The sequence below is a fragment of the Corvus kubaryi genome, unplaced genomic scaffold, assembly GCF_017639235.1.
Source record: "Corvus kubaryi isolate FWS band 111438036 unplaced genomic scaffold, C.kubaryi_AGA036_p1.0 37300, whole genome shotgun sequence".
NCBI lineage: Eukaryota > Metazoa > Chordata > Aves > Passeriformes > Corvidae > Corvus > Corvus kubaryi.
In genome coordinates, this window is record NW_024581093.1 from 3,210,211 (window position 1) to 3,234,560 (window position 24,350).

General features: G+C 38.9%; 1 protein-coding gene across 2 annotated transcripts in view; it reads right to left on the reverse strand.

The window, feature by feature from the left end:
* Positions 1-24,350, reverse strand: part of PLCG2 (phospholipase C gamma 2) — a 57,850-nt gene that overhangs the window by 24,840 nt on the left and 8,660 nt on the right. For both annotated transcript variants that reach the window (XM_042027129.1, XM_042027130.1), the window contains exons 3-15: positions 16,585-16,725; positions 13,904-13,997; positions 12,699-12,746; positions 10,024-10,108; positions 9,180-9,263; positions 7,780-7,823; positions 6,570-6,642; positions 5,594-5,695; positions 5,318-5,436; positions 4,337-4,422; positions 3,301-3,421; positions 2,089-2,257; positions 191-295 (exon numbers count right to left, since the gene is read on the reverse strand). In XM_042027129.1, the coding sequence (XP_041883063.1) occupies positions 191-295; positions 2,089-2,257; positions 3,301-3,421; positions 4,337-4,422; positions 5,318-5,436; positions 5,594-5,695; positions 6,570-6,642; positions 7,780-7,823; positions 9,180-9,263; positions 10,024-10,108; positions 12,699-12,746; positions 13,904-13,997; positions 16,585-16,725 (1,271 nt within the window). The remainder of the gene's footprint in view (positions 1-190; positions 296-2,088; positions 2,258-3,300; positions 3,422-4,336; positions 4,423-5,317; positions 5,437-5,593; positions 5,696-6,569; positions 6,643-7,779; positions 7,824-9,179; positions 9,264-10,023; positions 10,109-12,698; positions 12,747-13,903; positions 13,998-16,584; positions 16,726-24,350) is intronic.

Consider the following 24,350-nt stretch of genomic DNA (forward strand, 5'->3'; position numbering starts at 1 on the left):
GAAACTCACTAACCACTCTCAACCACAATCTCAAAACAGGGTGCAACAACAAAAAAAAAATACCTTCTTCCCATCATCCACACCTGTTCAACTGACAATATTACTTACACAAATATTAAGAAAATTTATGTCAATTTTCAGTATTACAGAACTGAGTAACAACCTGCAGCAGATGTCATAGAAACAATACCTGTTCTATTGTGTCCCACATGTAAAGTTCTCCTTGTTGCTTCTTTTCTTCTTTCTTTTCTTCCAAGTTCACATCAATATCTCCCTTTGGCCCCAGTTTTTTGTGCTTAAAAACAAGAAAAAAACCAACTTACATACACTCAGAGAGAACCACACATAAAATTGGTCATAATGTTTCAGCACACTCAGTGTTACTGGAAGTATCTCCCTCCATTGCACAGCCACCTTCTGTCATTATCATAACAGCAGTTGTTCCACAAGGAAAAAACAGGGTTGGAACTTCTTTCTTTAAAATTTAGATCCCATAATAAAAGTTAGAAAAAACTAGTAGAGGTATCATTGAAGCAGTGAAGAAACAAGTAGTTTGATAAGATCTCACCATTCTTTAGAGAACAGAAAACATGAAGTGACACATACCAAGAAACAAGGATAAACAGCAATCCTTCTGCAGAAAGCAGCACATAAGGAACAAAAATCAAAAGGAAAAGATAAGGAATTAAAATGAATGAGGAATTCACTCTTTTATGACAAAAATGAGTACAAGGGGAAATCCTTTATGAAAAAAGGAGTCAAGTTCTACTTTCCTTAGAGGGTTCACAGAAGTGTCTCAAGGGGCCACAGACAATATCAATTACTTAACTGCAGTTAATGATGGGATTAATCATCTCACATCAGACCTCAACCACGTTCAGTTCACACAGCCTACTCGTGGCTGATTTCAGTTTGATAGACCTATCTGAAAAATCTCACAGGCCAGAGAAGTAAGTGTTGCCTCTGACTGTTTACTGACAACATTTTCCAAACAAAAGCCAAACAACACAACCAGGTCACTGGCAGGTGCTGATCTATTTAAAGACTCGTCAATGCCCTTTTAGACAGCACAGAGTGATATGGATGTTCTCTTGTGCACACTCATAATAGTTTGTAATTCCCTTTAAACCAGATCTGTCATGTTACTAATCATGTGCCTATGCAAGTTCCCTCTCTGCTCTGCATGGAAACAACAGACAGTCTGGGGAGGACAAAAAAAACCCCAAAAACTTAAGCACAGAACTTTTGCACCTTATAGTGGGGTTCTATTATTTCCAATCTTACATTCAATACCCTTATTTCTTCCATTCAGATATTTAATACACAGGATGCAATACTGTTACAAGAGCAAGAAAACAGAAGCATGGACAAAAGCAATTATTGTTTTACTACAGAGATCATGAGCAGCCCTGAGATTCTTCACCAAATGTTGCCATTTGAAAAGTTCTACCACAGTTTCAGTCTTCTTTTGGTTATGTTGTTGTTGCACAACAGAGCTGATGTGGGCACCTGCACTGCCCACAAGGTAGGACACTAATGGGGACTGCCTTCTCAGAGCAGGGCCTCTGTGTTTCAGAAGTGACTCACTAAACTGTGTATTTAAATCACACTGAGTTAGCAAACACTCATCAATTTGTGAAATCCTCACAACCTCAGTGTGCAGCCGCAAGAGCTTTGGGTTTCACTTGAATGAAAGGCAGTCTTGAAAAATAGTAATATTGATCTATCTTTCTATTCAAGAACATACTTCTGTCATTTTTATGCCACATGGTGTAAAACCTCTGTGGTGAACATCTGCAGCAGTGAACCCTTGTTGAAATTTAGAGTGACATTTCAGGAGCTGGAAGACCTTTAGAAAAGAGCTGACGTTTGATCTGGCACTTGAACTGCCAACACTTACTGCAAAGAAAACCAAGAGCAAGCACTTTAATACAGAGTTTTACAGAACACTGTACATTACTGTCAAATGTAACCAGTAAACACTTCAAGCAAGGGGTTTCTTGAAAGTAATCTGTGAAGTCAGGAACAGTATTTCTGATCCTGCTCTTGTTCTCCTATTTTATCTCCCAGCACACAAAGCAAGTCTACCTTGATGATGATTTTTTCTTTCAGCTGGGTTGGTGATGGGAGCTGATCTGCACTGGCTTCAACAGGTTTCATCAAAAGCTGATCCCCAAACACCTCCTTGAACACTTTGGCCATGTGTCGCTGCTGCTCCACACTGCAGTGCTCTTCAATTGACAGAATGACTGGGTATCTTTGGCGGACAAAACCAAGGTGAATGAAGACAATTTCTTTTTGTTACGGCTGGCAAGGCAAGGAAGACAACACCCTCCCTCAGCCCCCAGAGGACAGAAAATATTTAAAGGAAACAAGAAGACAAAAGGAAGATATAGACACAACAAGTAATAACAGATGTGCAATCACAGAGATGCCAGGGTTGGAAGGGACCTGTGAAGGTCCATCTAACCCAAACCCCTTCTTTGGGAAGACCCAGTTCCTAGGTTAGATCAGGTTGTTTAGAACTTTATCCAGCAGAGATTTGAATATCTGCAAGGACAAAGATTCCCTTCAAGCTCTTTGGGCACAGTTGCACTGCTAAAGTACCATTATGTGAAAATTTGTTTCTCCTCTCCTCAAAATCGTGTCTGTTTTCCTTCACATGGACTATGAGAAGAGTCTGAAACCATAATGCATATTATGGTTGTCACTAACACAGTGTTCCTGTGATCCACATGGGAAAATACTGCCTCTCTGTGTCCAAGTGGTAACATGGAAAAACAGGACACTGACAGCTTGATTTCTTTCCCGGGTACTGGGTAATATTTTTCATGTTAAGAACGTCTCAGTACAAGTCACAGAAGGGCAGAGATGCAGATCTAAACCCATGTTACCAATTCAGGAGACATGCTATGAGTTTTGTATCTTCTCAGCTAAGACCTCCCCTACAACACAAACACCACCTGACAGACATATTATTTGTCAATTGTACTATTTTGTTAATTTTTGAAAAAGAATTAAGACATACTATTAAGCATTTGAAGTTTCACTTTCAACTTAATAAAAAAAGACCCAAACAAGGAGCTGGAAACCACTTTAGGGTACTGTCTTCCTTAGCAATAAATCATTATGCACTGGGACTTTTTCTCAAAACTGCATCTATTAAAGACCCAGAAGTGGCAATAATGAAGACTACTGGAATCCATTAATCTCTGATTACTTTTTTCTCTAGGTTGCAGAGAAATTATGTTCAGAAAGGTCTAAGCATATGAAAATAGGCTGAAGGAAAATCAAGCTTACTCAGATGTAACAAAGGCATGGTCTTTGATTGCCTGCACTACGTCATCAAATTTGATCTTTGTTGTCCGTGTCCATCCATGGTAAATGATGGGTTTCCCATCAGGACCATCCCAGCAATCCACTAGGAAAGACAAGCAGTGGAAAAAATAAGAAAGCAAGTAGTTCTTTAAATGACTCTAGTAAAAAGGATACATAAAAACTCCAGTGTTCATACTGATTCATAGACCTTATTGTTCTAATAAAATAGTCTATCAGATGAATTTCTATCTCTCACAGAGGAAACTGAGTTTACTTAAGTAAGAGCAAGACAAATAAAATACACTACAAAATGTTTCTCCAAGCAATATTATGTGGGAATCTGGAAATAAGAGATTCAGGCAACTATAGTGTCGATCTACTAGTTCACAGTAATTTTCCAGGGATAAAGACACTCCAACAAGTGACAAGTTGAGAGCTTCTGTCTTTTGTTGATTTTAACCCTGAAACTCTAATATGAGATATATTTTGCATTAGTCAAATAAACAACATGAAATTAAAGTGAAAATTCTCAATAAGGAACACAAGCACAGAGCTGAAGACACATACACAATCGATGGAGAACAAATGCACCAAGACATCACCTGATTTACAAGCAAATTAAACAGGATGACAAAAGACACCACATCACAAAAATCTCTGTGCCTTAGGCTTGTCTGTATTACCATGCAGCTAAATAAACTATCTATCTATGCTACACAAGTACTCCAGCTTAAATCCTAAGCTTTCATATAGATTCAAGATTGAATTTTTTTGTAAAGTGAGGAGATTTAGGAAGACTATCTTAAAACTGCCTGAGAACAAGAATCAGAGGAAGTGAATGAGGCATTGGTGAGACATAAGCAAAACAATTTAAGGAATCAGTGTTTTTTATATGACTAACTTCAAATTCAGAAAACAAACAGTTCTTGATTTCAGTTCTTTTTTCTTTCTTGGTAAACAGAGGAAACTACTTGTGCAGACAACATATTAAAAACCACTCCACAAGCTCTTTACTCACACTCAATACATCGACATCCCATTCTGAGGCACCTGATGTAAGCTTCTGTAGAGGATTCACTGCGAAGCTGATCTCCTGTCAGGTATCTAAGGAGTAAAAGAAAATGGTAAAAAAAGCAGGGAGTCAGTTTCAACCAATTCTCACTCACTCAGTGATATTTTGCCTCCTGTCATAGAGAATGTATCCTGATTTTTTGTTGTTGTTGGTTTGGTTTGGGTTTTTTTTATACTTCTGATGGAAGAACCAGATTTTGCTCAGCGTGATGCTATCAGGTTTTTGAATGGACCAAATTATAGGAGGCTAAAGGCTCAATCTAAACAGCAGACAACTCTGACATCCTTCTAGAGAGCAAACCATGAGCTTTGAAACACGCTTAAACCTCATCATGCTCAGGCATAAGCATGTGGGAGGGATGTGGAAGGTATTTAGAGTGATATCACACCTTATACTTCAAAATACACCTGTATGCCATATCCATATCCATATTATTGCATACCCTGCAATATTTTATTTATCTCTCCTCCCTCCTTTCACACCTTTTTTTCCACTACAATGCTACGTGAGCAAACCCCCTTCATTTGAAGACAGTTCAAACTCATCATCACATACTTTGTACAATTAATGAATTCTGACACGAGCTCAGTGAGGCTACTGGTGCTTGGAAAGAACGGAAGCCCCTTCAGTAACTTAAATTTCTGAAAGCAGAGAGGCTTTTAGAACAGTTTCAACTCAATACTTCTTTTTATTTTTGTAATAGGACTTGGATTTTCTGGCAGCTGAGCTGAGTTGTATCTCAAAACCTCTAAGATCTTATGAGAAGGGGAAAAAGGAGTCCCAGAAACTCCATTTGCAACATTTAAACCACACTGTAGGAAGGTTTTACACATCCACACAGCACATTTCTGGCATAATTTACTGTCTCTCTCACATGTGCTACATTTATTTGAACAGGGAAAAACAACGCGACTTTTGGTAACTTACGTGTTATGAGAGGAAGAAATCCAGTAGTGGGACAAAGGATTATTCATATCCTGCACTTCTATTGAATCATATTTCTCATCCCAAATACTGTTTTCTTTTGCAAAAAGGTAAGCAAGGAACTACGATACAAAGAGACAGACTGAATTTAAACAATTTTACCATATGAGAATAAAAGAAATCCAGCAATGCAGCAAGAGGGGTCTAGGGGTCTTGCCACCCAGTGAAAATTCTGTGAAAGAAGTCTATGAGAACTACTACAAAGTACCATTATCTCACCTCATCAACAAAGAGGAAAGGTTCAGCAGTTTCTCTCATAGTGTCGTCAATAAACTTTGTCATTCGTTCTCGGACTTTACTGAGATCCTGAGCCCAAGATTCCTTCAGGTAGTTACAATACAGTAGGAAAAAAACTTTAGAAGTGGTATTATTCAGTACAAAAATCAAACAAGGAACAGAGAGATCTACAAATACATACACACTACCTAAGTACATCTATGCATTGACAGGCAGAAAAAAGCTGGGCCTCCTTGGACATGCCTTAACTATAATCTCTCTCATTTCTAAGTGCAATCTGAACATCCTTTGAAAACTGTGAAATTGGGAGAAAAAGAAAGTAGCAAGCTTATACAGGAAGTGTAGGTCTCACTTTTCAATCACATTTGTAAACCTGGAGCTCAGCAGTGCCTAGCAAATATTGCACCATTTTTTCCCATGGAGTCTGTGCTAAATAGCATTACAGAAATCCATGAAGACACAGTTCCAATCCCTGCCTTCATCCTTAAGTGCTTGCTGGCACGGGACATCTAACTGGCACCATTCAATAGGAAATTACCTTTGACTGGAATGCAGGCAGGCAGCAATGTGAGAGCTGCAAAAATGGGGCCATGGCCAAGGCATTGCCCCAGTGTGCCTCTGGTGACAGCAGCCACCAGGCCAGGCATTCATCTCTGACTGCACATAGCATTTACTTCTAACCTTGTCTGTTTATTTACATGACTAAGGGGAGGCTTGTTAAAACCTCATTTACTTTGTCCTCCCTCTGGTCCTCTGGTGCACCTTCAGAGGCTTTATACAGGTGAAAAGTAAGAGTTCTTGTGGACTTCAATGGCAACAAAGGAAAAATCTTTCCAAGGCCCAGTATTACAGTGACATCAATCATATTCTATGACACTTCACATTTCTTTTTAATGAGCACAGAATTCTGTGATACAACCCCAAGAAAAAGAGCTCAGTATTTCTGTAACCTTCCCACCTGCTGCTCGTGTAGCAGGAATCTCTGGAAGTCATGGAGGTGAACTGCTGAAGCATCTGGACGGTCAGTATTTCTTTAAAAAAAGAAAAGGAAAGTGAAGCTAAAGAAATAGCAGAGGGTAATCAGATATTACAGCAGAAGATGACATGGATTTGTATCTTGGATTTACAGTACAAAGGTGCTGCCACCAGCAAGAGACTTTTTACAATTTCAGTGGGATTTAGAGTAGGCTTGTAATACTGTATTATCCAATTACTGTGTTTTGAGCCTCCTGGATTCCTGATGTACTTTTGAGAGTGATTCATTGGAAAAAGCACCAAATCTGTACTTGTTGCTTTGAAGCAAATGAGCTGCATTAACTTGACCGGGCTGTTCGTAAGTTTAGTTGAGGTACATGGAAAAACTTCTTTTAAATTATCACAGAGCCACACTTCCACAAGTAATTCCTTCTATGCGATATTTAGATTAACTACTGTGATAGACCAAAATCCTCTGAAAAAGGAGACAAGGTGCACCTGCACCAAGGGAAAGTGATATCACTGATTTGCCTTTTGTGAGTCACAAACACAGCAGCATCTGGTACCAGGAAGGTGCTTATAAATCCGTGCTTTTAAGCAGTCTCACGGTTTAATTAATGACAAGACCCAGAGCTAAGGAAATACTCAGTACACTCAGAGCAGACTTTTTAAGTTACTTCCTTCATCTGTTAGTGTAATATTCAAGAGATAAACTGGTTTAATCCACAATCAACAGGTTAGCACGGCCTGTGACCTCTTCTTCATGCCATACACATCTTACTTAAACTGTCAAGTCTGTCAAGTGGAAGATGCAGAAACCATCACTGTCAGCATTCAGCTCAGGTCTAGGCAAAGCCTGTGCACCACACCACTCTCCAGACTGAAGCTAAAATATCTGCATCAAATTGTCCTTCCATCGCTCTGTTCAGTTCTTTATAAATTCAGAGGACAGGTAACTTCAGTCCATACCATTTTTGTAGTCAGAAAGTAAAAAACAATCACCAGGACTTACTTCCAATGTAAGTTCACCTTTCTGAATGCAAAAATATACATGATTTCTTTTCACTTACTAAAACATCAAAACAAAAAAAATAAATAAAATTTAAAAAAAACAGTGAGGTAATTAAAAAACAATCCTGCAACACTACGACCATATGAAAATGTGGAAAAATAATACAAATGAAGAGTCTCACCCAAGAATGAAAACAGAGGAATCCTTTTTGAATTCATCAAGAATCTTAAAACAAACAAAAAACAAACAAACAAAAAAAGAACAAACATAAAAAAGGGAAAAAGAATAAATAATAAAAGAATATCCAATTTTCCATCTAAGTCCATCTAATAATGTCAATTGGTTTGGAAAGGGGAAATAAATGCCTGTCTGCTCTAGAGAAGTTGCATACAAATTGGCAAGACACATTTGTAATTAAATGCATTTAAAAAAACATACTGCCAAGGCTGGCAACTGCACTTCAGGCCTTTCAATGTGAACACAAATCTCAGGCAAAATACTTGCTTAGATAAAGCACCTTACACAAATAGCCAAATTTCTGGGGAGCTTTTATTGTTTGATATCCCAGAAAAACTGGAGTTAAGTATCATCCATCATATTTATTCAAGTGAATATAAAACCTAAATGGTTTCTAGCTTGGCACAGCATCATTAGAGATTGCAGGAAACTTATCAATTGACCGAAGCACTTGTAAACAAATTGAGATGTTTCTTTGCAATGATTCACACAGGGCAATAACAAGAGCTTAACAAAGTCAGAGAGGCTCCTTACTGTGTGTTTAATGCTTCAGCTTTCTGCTCAAGCTAATTAACAGGACTTTCATGGCCAAAACTAAAACCACGTCAGTAAATCTAGGGGTTTTTATCACTCCACCATGATTTCAGCATCACTTTTTAACAGCACAAGCTCTATTGGCAGAAAAACAGCACTGACTTTGACTATCGGAGCTTCTAATTTAGCATCTGCAAAATTAAAGTTGAATACACAATAAGAACATAGTCAACACAAACATTCACGCAAGTAATTTCAAATTATGTGTTTTCACACAGTTTTAAAGGGTTCCTAACTTTCAGAGTCACTAAATGTATGCAGTTTCCACCAGCTTCATGAATCCGTACAGTGAACACAAGGAAACAGTAGTCAGGCAGTTGCCCACTTAAATTAGCTAAAATGTAATTCCACTGCATTTATGCCTCCCAAGGACTGTCTGATGGACTGTAATGGACTTACTGCTGGTAATCTGGAATATGGAATTGCTTCTATCATAAAAAAGATCAGCCAAACCTAATGAAAAGACATTCTGCATCCTGAACAAACTCACAAGAAGAATTCTTCCTAAAAACCCTGTATCTCTGCCTGTCTCTACTACCAGCACACAAGAATCAACATGAATGACTTATTCATCTTCTTAGGCCAATTGCTGATAGTGACTGTTATCTACACATCAGGTACAGCACTGCACCCTTTTTCTGTTACAAGAATGAGGAAAAAAGAAAATAAGTAACAAACAAAAAGATAATCAGCTCTCACTATTATGATGCAGCAGTTGAACAGTATGAAGACCATTTATGAAAAGCTTACCAATTTTTGTTGTTCAAACATGATTTTCTTGTAGAACAAATGAAATTGTTCAAAAGTAAGCTCTTCCTTGTGAGCACCTATTTCCTACAACAGAAAGAAGCGTGCAGTGAATTCCGAATTCCCTGAACTTGCACAGTGAACAAGTTACTCTTACTCCAGTTGGCATTCTCTCATGCATTCTGTTCTACTCCAACTTTGTTAAAAACTTTGTTTTTAACCACTTGGGATTTTTAAATTTATTTATGTTTTTAAGAATAAAAACGAGAAAACAGATGGTTTATGACAGTGCTCCTAGCCCCCATCTTTGGCCTTGCACTTTGCACCCTCACTCCATTTCCACAACTGAGAGAGAAGTAGAGCCTCATTTACTCATTGTTAGCTGGGGAAGCAGAAACAAGAATGTCTGCTTTAGGGGTGGAGAGCTGGAAAGCAGGAAAGGGTGGGGATATTCTAGGTTCCTGTAGGAATGGAATGACCTTCAAAAGTTATTAATATTGGCATTAGTTGGAGAGAAGAGGTTATTATTTGATCATATTTTAAAAAAAAAATTAAGATAAAATTCATGTAGAAAAAACAGAAAGACAAAATACTTTTCTATGTACTTGCCCAGTACTGGAGCTTAAAACCCAGTGTTGGCTTTGGTCAACCACACAATAGAAAGAAGGAACATCTATGTCTGTATTTTCTTATATCCTCAGATACAGGCAAAGCCAACCAGAGAAATTAATCAATATAATTTATTTAACGGTACATGATATGAATCAAAAATATAGAAAGTGTCCTAAAAAGAAACATCAACACCTATCAGATAATACCAAACGAGTTTAAGTAATCAGGTAATTACCGCAAATTTATCCTTCAAGTACTTCATGCTGCTCACTTTGAAGTTTACTTGGGGAAGGACAGTTTTCAGCTCTCTAAGACTGATACTGGGGGGAAAAAAAGGATAAAAAAAAGATAGCAAAATCACCACAGTTGTGCTGTCTCTAGTCAGCTACTCATATATTTCCTATCAACACAAAAATGTGACTATTGAAACATTTTGGGTAGGGATCATCTCACATACCCATAAACTTCTATAAACTTAACACCTACATGGAAGCAAGCTAGACATGGAGAAACAGGCATTTCAATTAATTTGGACATCCATGTTGGGATGAAAAGAACCGTGTTGCAGAGATATCTATTTCTCTCTCAACAATCAATCAGAGCGAGATGATCAGCTCAAATGTAGATGTTTATACATGCTCCGATGAACTGCAGCCTTTCTTCCACTGAAACTGGATTCCAGACACAGAAAACATCATACAAAGGCTGTACCAAACAGATGAGCACAAACAGAAAATAAAAAGCTCCAATTTTCAATACCGTTTTAACCTTTTTCTCCAGATGTTATTCAGTCTGGTACCACTGATTTACAGCAGCAAGGCTCTTCCCTTCAGCAACATCTGAACATGATCTCATCCTCCTCTCCCAACCAAGTCTTCCCTTCCAGTTCCATTTACACAGACCTGCTGATTCTTTTTGCAGAGTTTCAGAATGCCCAGTGATATCCCAGCAACACTTCAAAAACCAAAGTATTCTAGATAACAGCAAGGCAGCAAGTCAAGAGAGCACAACTACAAGACCTGTGAGTCCTATTGCTGAAGCCCACAAAATATTAAAGCAAGCAACAAAACAAGACTGAGGTGCCCTGCTTTGACCTACAGAGCAATTCAGAACCACTAAACCTCTGCAAATCCAGGGTCAGAACAAAGCTGCTTGAAAGCAAGAGAACCAATTAGCACATAGATGAAAGTAACACTCCCATTCTACAGTGTCCATACAAGCAGCTACCCCGTGAGATATTCTCATCTCCATTGTGTAGAGAGAGAAAGAGGCAAAGCAAGAAGGAACTAAGCCAAAGTCCATGCCCAAGCCAGATTAGAACTCAGGAAATTCCTGGCTTTCCGCCTTGTCGCCAGACCTCTGGAAAAAAACACTATTAGAAGCAAGAACGAGCACTCCACTTGTACCCTAAACACCAAGCACAAGCAATTTCCTCTGGCCAGATAAGTGCAAGAGAAAACAAACAGCTGGGACTTCATTACCACCAGAAAAAAACTCAACCTGTGGAACAGCACTTGCCTGGAAGCCTAACCTTTACAATTAACCTCCCTAAAAACCACAGCTCTAAACACAACAGAGCTCAGTCCAAACTCCTTTCCTGAATTTTTCTAAGAGCATGAATCATTTAGGAAGAGAAGGAAAAACTACCCTCTCCGCAGTGCAAGTCTCCTTGGTCCCAACCAAACTGCATTGTAGCAGTAGAACAACCCTAAAGCAACAAATGAAACCTCTTCAGCAGACACCTACTGTCAGCCACAGCTGCTCCATCCAAACATTTGCTTTTGTTTTGTGAACCCCCACAACACACCCATTGCAGAGTTAGTTCTCGAAATGCATCAGGAGGTACAAGTCAATATCCAGTAAAGGATGGGACTGTCCCCTTCCCAGCTGTGGCCAGTTTAGGAAACACAGATCTGAAGTGGGGTCTCAGCTCACCCTGCAGAGTGCCACAGGCTGTCTGCACAAGGGTGTGACTTCCTGCAATAACACGGCCTCAGTCGCACAATGAAACACCACACGGCAGTTTGCTTTTGGGAAAAGGTGAACATGAAAGGAAAAGCATGAGCCTTTCTACACTTCAGAAACAAATGCACATTCCAGACAAAGAGAAAAATCATGGTGAAATAGTAACACAGAGGGGAGGAAAGGTTAACATTCTTCTCAGTGTTGTATGATTTCTGGTAACTCTAAGGAGAGGTGTGCAGCTGAATTAATTTTAAAAAAAGGTCTCCTTTGTGTGTAAAAGCTACAAACCCACATCACACATGGACCTGAAAGGAACTACTGAAATTCAAACACATGAAGCCACACATCACACTGGGAGCTATAACCCACAGGACTTCTTTCACATGAGAAGCACCAGGTTGGAGGTGATTCTTTGGCTTTGGTCTGTTCAAATACATGGCAGAGACAAGCCCATGGCCAGGCCAGTTGCTGGTTCTGGTCTGTCTGTGTTAGAGCCTGGTCACTCCAATGCAAACACAGCTCAGCAATGAGGGAAGTCCTGGCGGCACAGCTGCACAGGAGAGCTCACAGCAGGTTGCACTGTCCAAGCAGCTCCTACTCGGCTGTGAAAGGGCAAAGGCCTCTACAAAGCAAGCAACCTGAGGTACCTGCACAGCTGCGTTCAACCTCTACAGTAACACACTGCTCACTCATTTTGGCGAAGTAATTCTAGGCTAAAATTTAAAATACTTCGTTTTCATCATTTGTTTCCTCATTATACCACGTATATAAACCTGAGTGAGTGCTATGGACACATGGTGTTTAGCAAAAGCAAGGGCAAATGCCATTTTCAGGGGTCTCATATTCGACATTTTGGACAATGAATTCTTTATTTCTTTTCATTCCATGTTAGAATCTGAAACAAAAGTTTACTATAAACATCTGAAAAAAGACGGAGCTTCTTACCTATTTTTTCTAGTTTGATCAACAGAATAGATCTGCTTTCTCAGCCAGCTTGTGGAAAGGAGGGAGAAAAAAGAAATAAATCTAAGAATTATAAAGAATATACAGCCAATGAAATTTCAAAATCCACAGACAAAACTCAATAGAAGTACTTAAAAGTCTTAAGATTCATTTCTTTTAGTAAAGCAAAAACATTTCTAGTGCAGCATCTAAGGATCCAGCCAGTTTTTTTAACCACACTTGTAAATATGTACTTTTCTGCTGCATTTTAAAGTCACGTAAACAACACAGGAAGGGGAAGGGTGGGCAGGACAGAAAAGAATGAGTAACCAGAAGCTGTAAAAATGTAAGAGGATAAAGTGAGCCAAAACTTCAGCTAATCTAAACTGGAGTAACTCCATAAAGTCAGTGATTTCTGCCAGATTTATCTTTGAGCTGCTGGCTTAGAGATCTGTTAGATGCATAAAAATTAAAAACTAGAGGGAAGGGAGAGGGGTTTAGACAATTTTAAGGAAAATTGTCATCACAGTGCATGTCAGTTTTAGATGCACAGTAAAATACTATTAGTTGCATCAATAGTAACTACGTACATATATACACACAATTTTGACCTAAAGGATGAATGCACTGCTAAGCTGATCTTCAGCCTCAATAGGAATTACTCTTGTCTGACAACATCAGTGTCAAAGCCACAGTTTGGTCAGGGAGCAAGCAAGGGCAGAGCATATCCTCACAACAAGTAACAGCAGTGGCCACAAACAAAAATGCCAGCAGTGATGAAAAGCAGTGGGGTATCACTGAAACCTTGTCAACAGAACCGGCAATCTGAGCCTGAGCAGTTTCACGTGCAACATCCTCTGAAGATTAAGGGTGCAGTTTCACCTTCATATGGCTGACATTTGAATTTTCCAAGAAGCCAACACACAAACACCAGGTGTTCTTGTGATCTCATGAAGAGATTTTGTTTTGGGTGCACAGTACAAGGTGAAATACAAGTTCACATTAGTGTATGGAGCAGAGTGTGACTCTAGAGCACGTATGTAGCAAAATAGACATTGAGAATTTCCATGTGATCTTTCAGTGTCATACACTAACTGGAGAGTGTTCTTAATGTAACTGGCAAGCACCACTTGCTGCGCCTTAAAAATTTCATTCAGATTTTCCACTTTCAATTCCCAGTCTCACTAAGTGAAAACACATCCACGTACCTCTCTGTGATTGCAGGTGTGGGAGCACTCATGACCTCTTGATACAAGATATTCAAGCCACACAACCATTTATCAGTATCATCTTTAGAGTCAGCTGAAAAAAAAAATATACTATGGTAAACATCAAAACAAAATCAACACAAAATCAAGACAGAGCTTGCTTATATAAACCCTAGTATACAAAGCTGCTGACTAACCTTCCTCTTTGATAAATTTCATTGCATAACTTCATGTTGCTACTAATAAAGCTAATAAAAAACAGCATAACTTGGGGGTAGGTAAGCTCTGACAAAAAAATACCTCATTTTACAAGATTTCTTATCAGAGCAGGAAAGTTTCAGGATTTCAGCAAAAACACTATAAAACTACTGCTGAGTTCCTGCAGTAACACAATCAAAATTCGTTTTCTTATCATCTGTCTCCAAAGCAGCAGAAGTCCAGGGCCTAGATCATAGCAACTTCAAGCACACAGGCAAAAGAACCCAGTACTGCTATAGCATAAAGCTGGTTCATTATATTCCCAGCAACCTACAACAAAATTGCAATATACTGGCTTTGACATAACCACCTCCTGTCTACCTTAACCATGCCTCTAAACACAGATTGTTCCAGACTAATCTGAGGCAAGAGGAACAGAAAGGGAGCAATGTACAAAACTGGTGTGGCTTATATAGAACATTTTAATACAAGTTAAAAAAGGCCTAAAATTTCTCACATGCCTTAGCTAGAAGCCAGGTACATCTTCCTCCCAACCCTGCAAATTAGTAGATCACTGCTCTGTTTTGTTTAAAATTTAGTTTGTCTTTCCATTTCCCAAACCAGAAGAGTCCTTCTCATCATTTATCATGATTGCATTTGATGATTCTTCAACCCAACAGAAGCAAGATGAGGAACTGCCTGCTGGGCACAGCTTTCCCTAGGAAATACCAGCTAAGCTGAAAGAACCTTGCATGAGATGTGATCATTAAAGCCCTCAGCTGGGCAAAGTCCATTTGATTTAGCAGGCTGGCTCCAAAATTGCATGAAGGCATTCTTCAATTAAACCAGCTCTAAAAAATTATTTTCACACAAGAGCTGAGATCTTTTAACAGCCTTCAAAGCAAACCAGTTTCTCAAAAGGTGAAGATTACATTTCATTTAAACTTTCAAACAATGCTTTATCCCCCAAGGATGAAGCTGGAGCCCAGTCTCAGCTCCCCATGGAAATGTTTTTCAATTAGTTACAATTTCGGAAAGAACACCCACTACCACTGCCAAACCAATTCTTCTCCCAAGACAATTGTGCCCTTTATAATAGTTACCATTCCCTTCAACTAACAATTCTTTTATATTGTTTTAAGAACCCATGACAAAGCCCTTCCACAAGGAAAAGGATTTCCCCCTTAATTGAAAGTTATATCATGTTGTTCTGCAGTTCAGCATTACAGCAACATCTCATGGTACCAAGTGTTTCCAAAGTATTGGCAAAGGTGTGCTTTGAGAACTGCCATGGGGGAGGGACTGGGGGGGCTGTCAGAGGAAATCCAGATGAAGTCTCTGGTACAACTGCACGTAAACACAGCCACTTACTCAAAATTTTCACAGACTTCAGTCAACAATGGTAAAACTTATTTAAAGTTTAAAACCTCTAAGGACGGATTAATCACAAGCAGTCTTTCATTTTGAAAGCATTCAACTGCAAAAAATTTGTCTTCTAATACTGCAATCTGTAGGAAATTCATTCCATAAATAATAAAAAAAATAAAAGCTCTCAGCATTAAAACACTTAAAAAGCACTCCCCTTTTCTCACATTAAGATTTTCCAATTAATAGTTTAAATGGATAAGCACGTTCCCGCTCAGGACAGAAAGAACTACGTCTCCAAGTAAATTGTCTGTATGGTTCTAAACCAACACCATTACAAACATTTTATAACAGAAATCTCTTTGTAAATTCCACTAGTTTGAAACTGTATTCAGCCTGTACTGTAAGAATTTATATCCCTTTTTATTTCAAAATCTTTGGGCTTGTGACCCTGGATAATCTTGCCTGAAGTAAAAAGTGCCCCAACCCTTTCTATAGATACAGGATACAAATTCCTTTTGTTTCACACAGATCTCTTCATTTTCAATTTATCACCTTCCAATTCTATTTATGGTCCCATAGTACTTATTTAGAAGAGGTTTAGTATTATCAGGTGACATGCACACAAATAACTCAAACTAGAACTTCATTTTTCCAAATTAGTCTGCAATTGCTCATAGGTGATAGAAAAATTTCTCTGATACAGCTGCAGTCTCTAACTTTTTATGACTATTGTTTCCAAAACCATTTTGGCCAGACTGAAAGTGTCAGGACAATATTCTGGCCACAGTGAATAGCTGTCTTTAAAGAGGGCAATGTCACCTCTGCTCTTCAGTGCTGAAAATCTTACTGGAGATAGTTAACCAGCAAGTCTACCCTGCTAGAAAAGATCAGAAATGACACTCACACGACACACCATTTGAAAGTGAAACATTCCAAATGCAGCAGGTCACAGACAAGAAAACTGAATAAAAGGTCTGTCTCCAGATTTTAAGCATCTGGTGCACTCCTGAACCGTAGAAGTTAAAACCACAGTATTCTGTGCATTCCTGTTCCATCAATGTGTTTGACTTGTTCAATCAGTAGCTTTAAAGAAGAAAGGAAGAAGATAAAAGTACCTGCTAAACTTAAGGTGTTGAGGACAAACTGGGTACCATAAAAAATAGTAAAGCAGTGTTCTTCTCTCTGCCTTGCTTTGCAACGTTCAAAGTCCTTTGAATTCTTTCCCGGGCGAATTTCTTTTATTTCCATTAGATCCACTGAAAGGAAACAACATTCAGTCAGTACAAGCACAGAGCCTGAAATGGTAAGATGGATAACTCAAAGTATGCACATACCTATTAAAAAATATATATATTTTTTTATATATATATATAAATATAAAAACTTGCAGATCTGTATTGCAAAGGAAATGCAAATTGCACCAGCTTGCAATCCATAAATCCACAAGTAAATAGTAACAGACAATAGTAGAAAAGGTCCAGAAGAAGAAAAATAACCTGTCATATTTTTATTATTTCACTGTCACTGATTATCCATGGACAGCATGCATACACATGGCCCTTTGGGTCACAGAAAATGTGATTTCAAAAATAGCATTGACTCTAAGAAAGTAATTTCCAATTGCCATGACAATAGAACCTATGATTCTACCTTACCTACCTAAAAGTTACATATATCTTAGATAGCCAGCCAACCCTGTCAGCTAGTGCAATCACTGGTACTTTCAAGAAAAATATTTGCAGTAAGAATATAAAGAGAAAATCAAACTTAATAATTAAAATGTGAGTTTTCTCATGGTCAGCTCTGGAGAGATCTGTGTTATTTAACATAACCTGTTGTATCACTTTCACCTCGCTGCTCTCCAGAGAACACAGGTATGCACTGGAGCACAGCAGAATGGGAATGCTGGACAAGCACACACTTTCCCAAGTCAGCTCCCTTTTTTCAAACCCTTGCTACAGGGCCTGCAGAACAGGAGTGAGACAGCACTGAAATAGAAATATGTGTGCTCTCAAGATAAGATACTTATTAGAAAACTGAGGAAGTGGTTTTGCTCTGCCTGTGGACCAGAGACATAAACAGCTCTTTCCACTTCTGGACAGTCTTGACTTATGAGCTACAGAATGAAGAGTGAAGAAAAATATTTCATGGCTGCTCTTGAAATGTGTTTATCAGACCTAGCAAGATTCAAGGAAAACAGCTGAGGATTTCTGTCCATGCACTTAAGAATGCCACAATATAAACCCCCTGTTTTAAATGAGCACCTCATCAGTAACAGAAGACCATTAGTAACATAATGAAACAGCAGCTCTGCTGCAGCGGAGGGTGAGCTGAGCAATGGTAAAGCTTCCACCTGTGTAATGTTGCATTTCTACAATGCCAACATGGATAGACAAACAGGGAAGTTCAGCAAGAAAATCCTGACAATTAATTCATCTTGGAACTTCTTATTCTCTGCAAAGTATCCCAGGCCAAACTTCTACCAGAAACTCCTTTCTCATAGTGATTAAACAACTTAACACTGCGAAAATGAGACCTCAAAGGTTAACCTGAACTAATCATAGGATACTAATCAAAATTTTTTTTTAAATTAATTTTTCCAAGCATCATTATTCTCAGGGTAGAGATTTTAATGTCTCAGCCTCCCTCTCAAACCATGAAAACATCTCCTAAGATCTGCATATCTGATTGGTCAAGACCCCTAAATTTAGATGCAAACTTCTAAAATAAATTCATGTTGTGCCTATAAATGACCAGGAACCAAAAGCCCTTAATAGTGACTCTGATCCCCTTACCATTCAGAGTGTCACTTAGATCCCTAAAGATGTATTCAAATTAACATCCTAAACGTCACCATCTGAAAAAGTTGATCTTAACCCACCAATTTACATTAATATCAGCAGAGAAGAATCAGAATGCAGAGATAGAAACTACCCAAATAGAGAGGGGAGGAGATTGCAATGCTGCAGTAAATGGCATGGGACTGCACACCAGGCTGGCTCATTCTAGCCATTGGCAAGTGCCACCCCAGCCACCTCTTCTGCTTTCCCTTCACCCAACAAATCCCTGCTGAAAAACACAGTTTTAACTTCAAAGTGAATCACACCTTTCCTTTCAGACTCCTATAAATCCACACACATGAACAACAGAACAAAAGGCCCTCTCAAAGTACAAACTATCAGCAGCGATAAAAGAGATTTCACAACCTGCACTGCTGTTGTCATTTCCAGGGGCTCTTACCTCACACTGACCTGTGAAATAAGCACACAAACTTACCCAATGTCTCCCCTCAGTTACATGCACTCACTACAGTCCTTCTCTTTGCATTACAGCCTTTCAACCCCGCCATCCCCTTCTCCTGCATGAACCTATGTGTATATACATAGAAGCACAAGGATTTTTGTATGCACAGACATATTATGGCTTCTCCAACTGTTTTTTCAGAAAGAGTTTCACTATACCCTAATTGCTAAACATTCAGTAAACAAACGAATGGTTCAGCAAGAGAACAAAATTGGGTGAGAGAAGGAAGAAAACCTCAAATTCAAAATTTAACATCCCTGTTCTTTTCAGGCAACATATTCTATACAACCTACAAAATTCAGGCAAGACATCATTATGTTTGCTTAGAAAATAAAAGAAACAGGTACAAAACACAGGTTTTATTAAACATTCTTTAGATTTTTATAGAAATAAAGATATAATACATATTATAGTTTCAGAAAATGAATGGAAACTACCTGTATGTATTTTAATGACATTTCGTAATGTTGGTTAGGATGTATTACTCTACATTGTTGAAAGAAAAAACAATGTAGAGAATCAAAGGGAGAAAAGAGAAATATAAACACCAAGCATTAATTCTGGTCTTGCTCTAAGCTCTGTGTCCTCCACAGGTAGTCTGGAGTCAGCTGGCACCCTCCATGTGATGCCCACTAACTCCAGAATGGCTGATTCCAACCATACCAAGAAAGTAGCAGACCAGGAAAAGCTGCAACATGTTTCAGACTCAGATTAGTAAATCAGCTGTACCAATTTAGCTGTTACGCAGTTACTGTGAACTTTTTATAGCACAATCTGTCACTGAACAATTAAAATGTAATTTCATACCTATTCCAGAATGCAGGCACAGCACCTCAGACACTCTATCTTTGTACTGCTTTGAAGTACTGGAGCTTTCCTCCTTCTCAATCCCACATGCAAATTGCAGAGCCATATCCTGCCCTGGCTTCACAGACACATATTCCTGGGGCCTGATACACCCAAAAAAACCACAGACCTGGACACATGCACCTCGCAGAGTCAAATCAAATCCAATACATTACAGGTGCAACTTCCACAAGAAAGGTGAAAGAAGATTAAAACATTTCTCAAGGAAACATGAATCAAAGTATGCCCTGTAGAGAAATTGACTCACATCCAGCAAGACAAGGAGAGTGATCCCCCAGCACAGCCAGTCCCCAGCCAAACAGTTTGCAGAAGTCTAGTGCCACTCTAAAACCCACAATTAGTTTACATTTCATCCATTCCTTTATGTGATTATTTCCACAGGTTGAAAGGATCTCCTTAGCAGCCTCATCAGTCATGGATTGATTCTGACACCTCCCTCAAGTGGCTCTTTAAGGAGACCAGACTCCAAGGCACTTTCAATTACCATCCTGTCTCAGACCCTGATCTGGCCGTGCATTCGAGGCAGTTCAGAGCCTGAAGCTGCCGAACTTCAGCTCCTGCTGCTGTGTGTTGTTTGGCAAATCAGTGAATTCAATGGATCATTACACTACTACACAGATATGTTCCTGAGACTGCACAGATTAATTGCTCAGTGCCTTCCAGGACACCTGCCAGAGCTCTTTATTGCCATGAACTTAACAATAAACTTTTGATCCTCAACATCTCCACTGATCTCCATTCAAATAACCTGGCAGCAGTGGTCATGTTCAGTCACACACTTGCAGGTACAAATTCCTGTTACATTTCCTTCAGTCACACTTGGAGGTAGAGGGTAAAACAGAACCTGCGTTTCACTACAGCAGGTGCCCTGCAAGTTGAGTGGAAGACATCATACAAGATAACCAAAGGTAGAAAACTATGGCAAGAGAAAAACAGCGAAAAAAAAAACATTACACTGTTATACACAACACTGTGCTCCTCATTCCAGGAGAGAACAACCAGCTATTTAAAGGGCAAAGTTCTGTCTCTGTCTGCCACATGGTCACCCACCACCCACCTCTGGGTGGGAACACAACCACCCACCACCTGAACAGACAGGTGGGTTAGGGAACAGATCCTGTTGAAAACCAGCCAGTGCCAGCAGCAGAGAACCTTCTGTGAGCTGGAAGTGCCCATCTAAGTTCACTGGAGTGTTTGCAAGAACACCTTTGGTCAAGGCAGGTAATGTTACACTGGAACATCAGGCTGATTGTATATAAATGCATGGGTCATAAAAACCTTAGAGGCTGTCAACCTATCAAGGTACCCTTGAGAGAAAAGTCTAGATTAATAGCGTAGAAGTTTACCTGAATCTGTCACAATGGACTACAGAGTTCTGTAAGATAACATTCAAAGCTCTAATTCCCCGGGAGTTTTTCAGTGTCTGTGGCTATAAATGGTGCTTGGATCAGAGCTCAGTCATGTACTTAATGAAGGAAAAGAAAAAGCCTTCAGAGAGATTCAGAGGAGGCTTAGAGTCAGAAATCATGCTGTGAGCATTATTTCAGTAAGTCTCAAGAAGGCTTAAGTGAAACCACTGGCAATGTTTTGAAGAAGAAAATAAGGGACTCGGATCACCCAGGCTGTGTGTGCCAAGACAAGGGATGGCTATTCTGTCTATGAATGTAATTGCATTTCATGTGTATATATGTATAGCAACATCCACGCTCAGAACCAGCTTTTTTTTCCAACAATTTGCATTACAAAATATTCCAAAGTAGGTTCATTTTAGAAAGGCAGAAACTGCCCACTGCAACAGAGGCTGTGTTCAAGTGAGTGCCCAGTGAATGAAGAAAGCCTTTAGTATCTTTTTGCAAATGCACTTCATAGTAGCTAGTGAGGACAATGGCTCTGCTCTCACTTCTGCAGAATTAAATATTAACTACACAAGGTGTGTATTAACAGCCTCTTTTATTCAGAGCAGCAATGAAACACAAATAACACGTGACTCTAGAGGGAACAAGGTGAGGCTTCTCTCGGAGGACAAAGTCACAAGAAAGCAGAAATGTCCTGCAGCATGGCCGTCCAGATGTGGTAGGGAAAGTAATTCAGCTCATATAAACACATGTTTACTGAGACAGTCAGCGGCCCAAGGAAGTCATTACAGAGAAGCCAGAAAACTTCTTGAAAGCATAGTTACAAGGATGAAACATGAGAAACAGTGTGGTACACCTTGAGAAAGCACCCGTGACCACCTTTCCAAGGGGTCCTCTGGGGATTTAGCTCAGTGACTGACATCAGGTTTAGAGAAGTGCACCTTTTAAACCCACAGGGTTTTACATAATCAGGTCACACAGAGCTGTCGTGTACAGTAACAACAAATTACTACTAAATTCATAACTTCTCACTGGATTGCTCAGTAGAGCACCATGTTACAGTGCTTCCCAGTTTGAGCTCTGAATTCACAGGGCTGTACACCTGGCTACTGTTTTCATATTAAAAATTAAAGGGCACCTCCACAAAATGACATAATAGGGCAAAATTTACATATGTGCCCATAAAAGTTTCCATTCTGCTCCATGCAACAAAACAAAACAAAAATGTTGGCATATAAACCTGACTTCGGGGAAAAGATGGAGTACCTACATCTCACACTCACTTTGATCAACCAATTAAGGGGTGCTCAGGTCTGTGCAGCTCATTCCATCCCCGTTTCACTGGCTGGCCGTGGCAGGAAGTCTGCTCATTTAAGTTAGCATCAGACATTGCGGAACTGAGCTGCTAGAGGGAAGACATTGTTTGAAAAGAGCTAGAGGCTACACATGTTCATTTTTTCATTTGACCACAGAAACCAAGCTCCATGTACTCAGCTGAAGACTTACACAAAGATCCCCTGGCTAACAACTGAAATACAGCCATTTCAAAACACAAAAAAAAGGTGAATTTTAATGTTCCTTTGTGAAGCTACTCCACAAAGAGCAAGAAGTAGATTGACATTTGCAATGACATAACTGTTCTTTAACAGATTCAGAATACAGAAAGCAAATGACAGAATGGAGACTCAGGGTTTTCAATATGAGTTTATTTATTACTTTAAGTCTGGAACAGTAAGGAAATTCAGACAAAGAAATTCTGCTAGCAGTAAGGAAAACAAAGATCACTACTAGAAATCAGCAAGATTAAGTCTAATATTCAAGACAAACAAAGCACTCATTTCACACTCCTCAGCAGGATATGTAGATGCTCATCACTTCTCCCAGAGAGGTACAGATCTGTAAATGTTTATACCATCTTCTCCAATGGGAAAAAAAAAAAAGTTTTCCACCACAGAAGACATTTACATTGACATTAACAATTCTACTAAATAAATGACTCAGCTGTTTAACACATAGGAAAAAAAAAAAAAATCAATGTTTAAGAATGTGAGCCACATGCATGAACACTCTCTTAGGTATTAGTTTTTGAAGTTCCCCAATGTATCTGACAGCCAAAAGGATGTATAGCATCAAAATTTGCTCTCTTTGGCAGGTCATTTTAGCAAAGATTTTAAAAGCAAAATTATCAAAATTTAATTTCAAGGCAAAGATGCTGATGGATAAAGTTCACAAAATAAAACAACAAAGATAAAAAACCCTTGTTAGGTAGACCAGCACTGCCTGTGGCAACACACAGAAAACTGCCATTACATTAAATTACAGATCCCTGCATTTCCCTTCACCCTGTCAATTAAATGTGGCCTGATCTGGTGCTGATATCTACATGACCCTATTTCAGATGCACTGCTTCTATAACAAGCTTTGATCACTAAATATCCAGGTGCAACATTTGGCAGAAACTAGTGATTCCTGCTTGGCGGTGTAACACAGTCTGAAAGCACAGGGCAATTAGAGACTGAGAAAAAACAGTGCAGATCTCACAGGTTCTAATTTTACTTTTAACATTAATTTACTAAGTCTGGTTTTAGTTTCCACACTCCCTTTCTTAACATACCTGCGAAACATAAAAATTCAACTTCGTTTTATGTTTGGGTTTTCTAATCATGTTCTAGAGGACAAATTCTGTAAAATCTCCTCTTTTCAGCAGAGAAGAAAATCTCAAGTGAACTTAACACTTGATAAACCTTTTCTGTAGGTTAAATGAAAAATCAGTACTGCTAAATGACTTTGAGATGGCAAATGTATTTAGAAAATGGTCATTTTGTTCTACAAACTCTGGGAAAATATTACATATAAAACTAGAGAAGTGAGACAATGTGAAATAAGCAGTTCACATTAATTCTAAAATAACATGTTATGCATTGTCAAACATGGGTTTCTGTTATAAATGAAAAAAAGATACAAGATAGTCCTATTGCATTAATGAAGGTCTGGGCTGCAGAAAATAGAAATGGTTACTATTGTTGTACCGTGGTGTGTCACAAGCATCAAAGCTTCAATTTAAGTATAGCCTTTATTCCTCTGCTTCATAATTTTGCAATTGCATTGACACGAGGTCTGCACCTCTGCCACTCCCCAACCCAGGTACTTCATCCTCTGAGAAAGTTTTCAGAATAAATTAATACTAACATATCTCTTCCTTTTCTCTTTCAACCTTACCTACACCCTGACCTCTCAGTCTGCATACAGAAACAGCAGTTTCACAGCTGGTATTTAACTTTTTCTAAACATGGCCCTCTGATGCTTTAAACCTATTTTTTGTTATGAGCTTGCACAACTAAATTGTCACTAGTTAT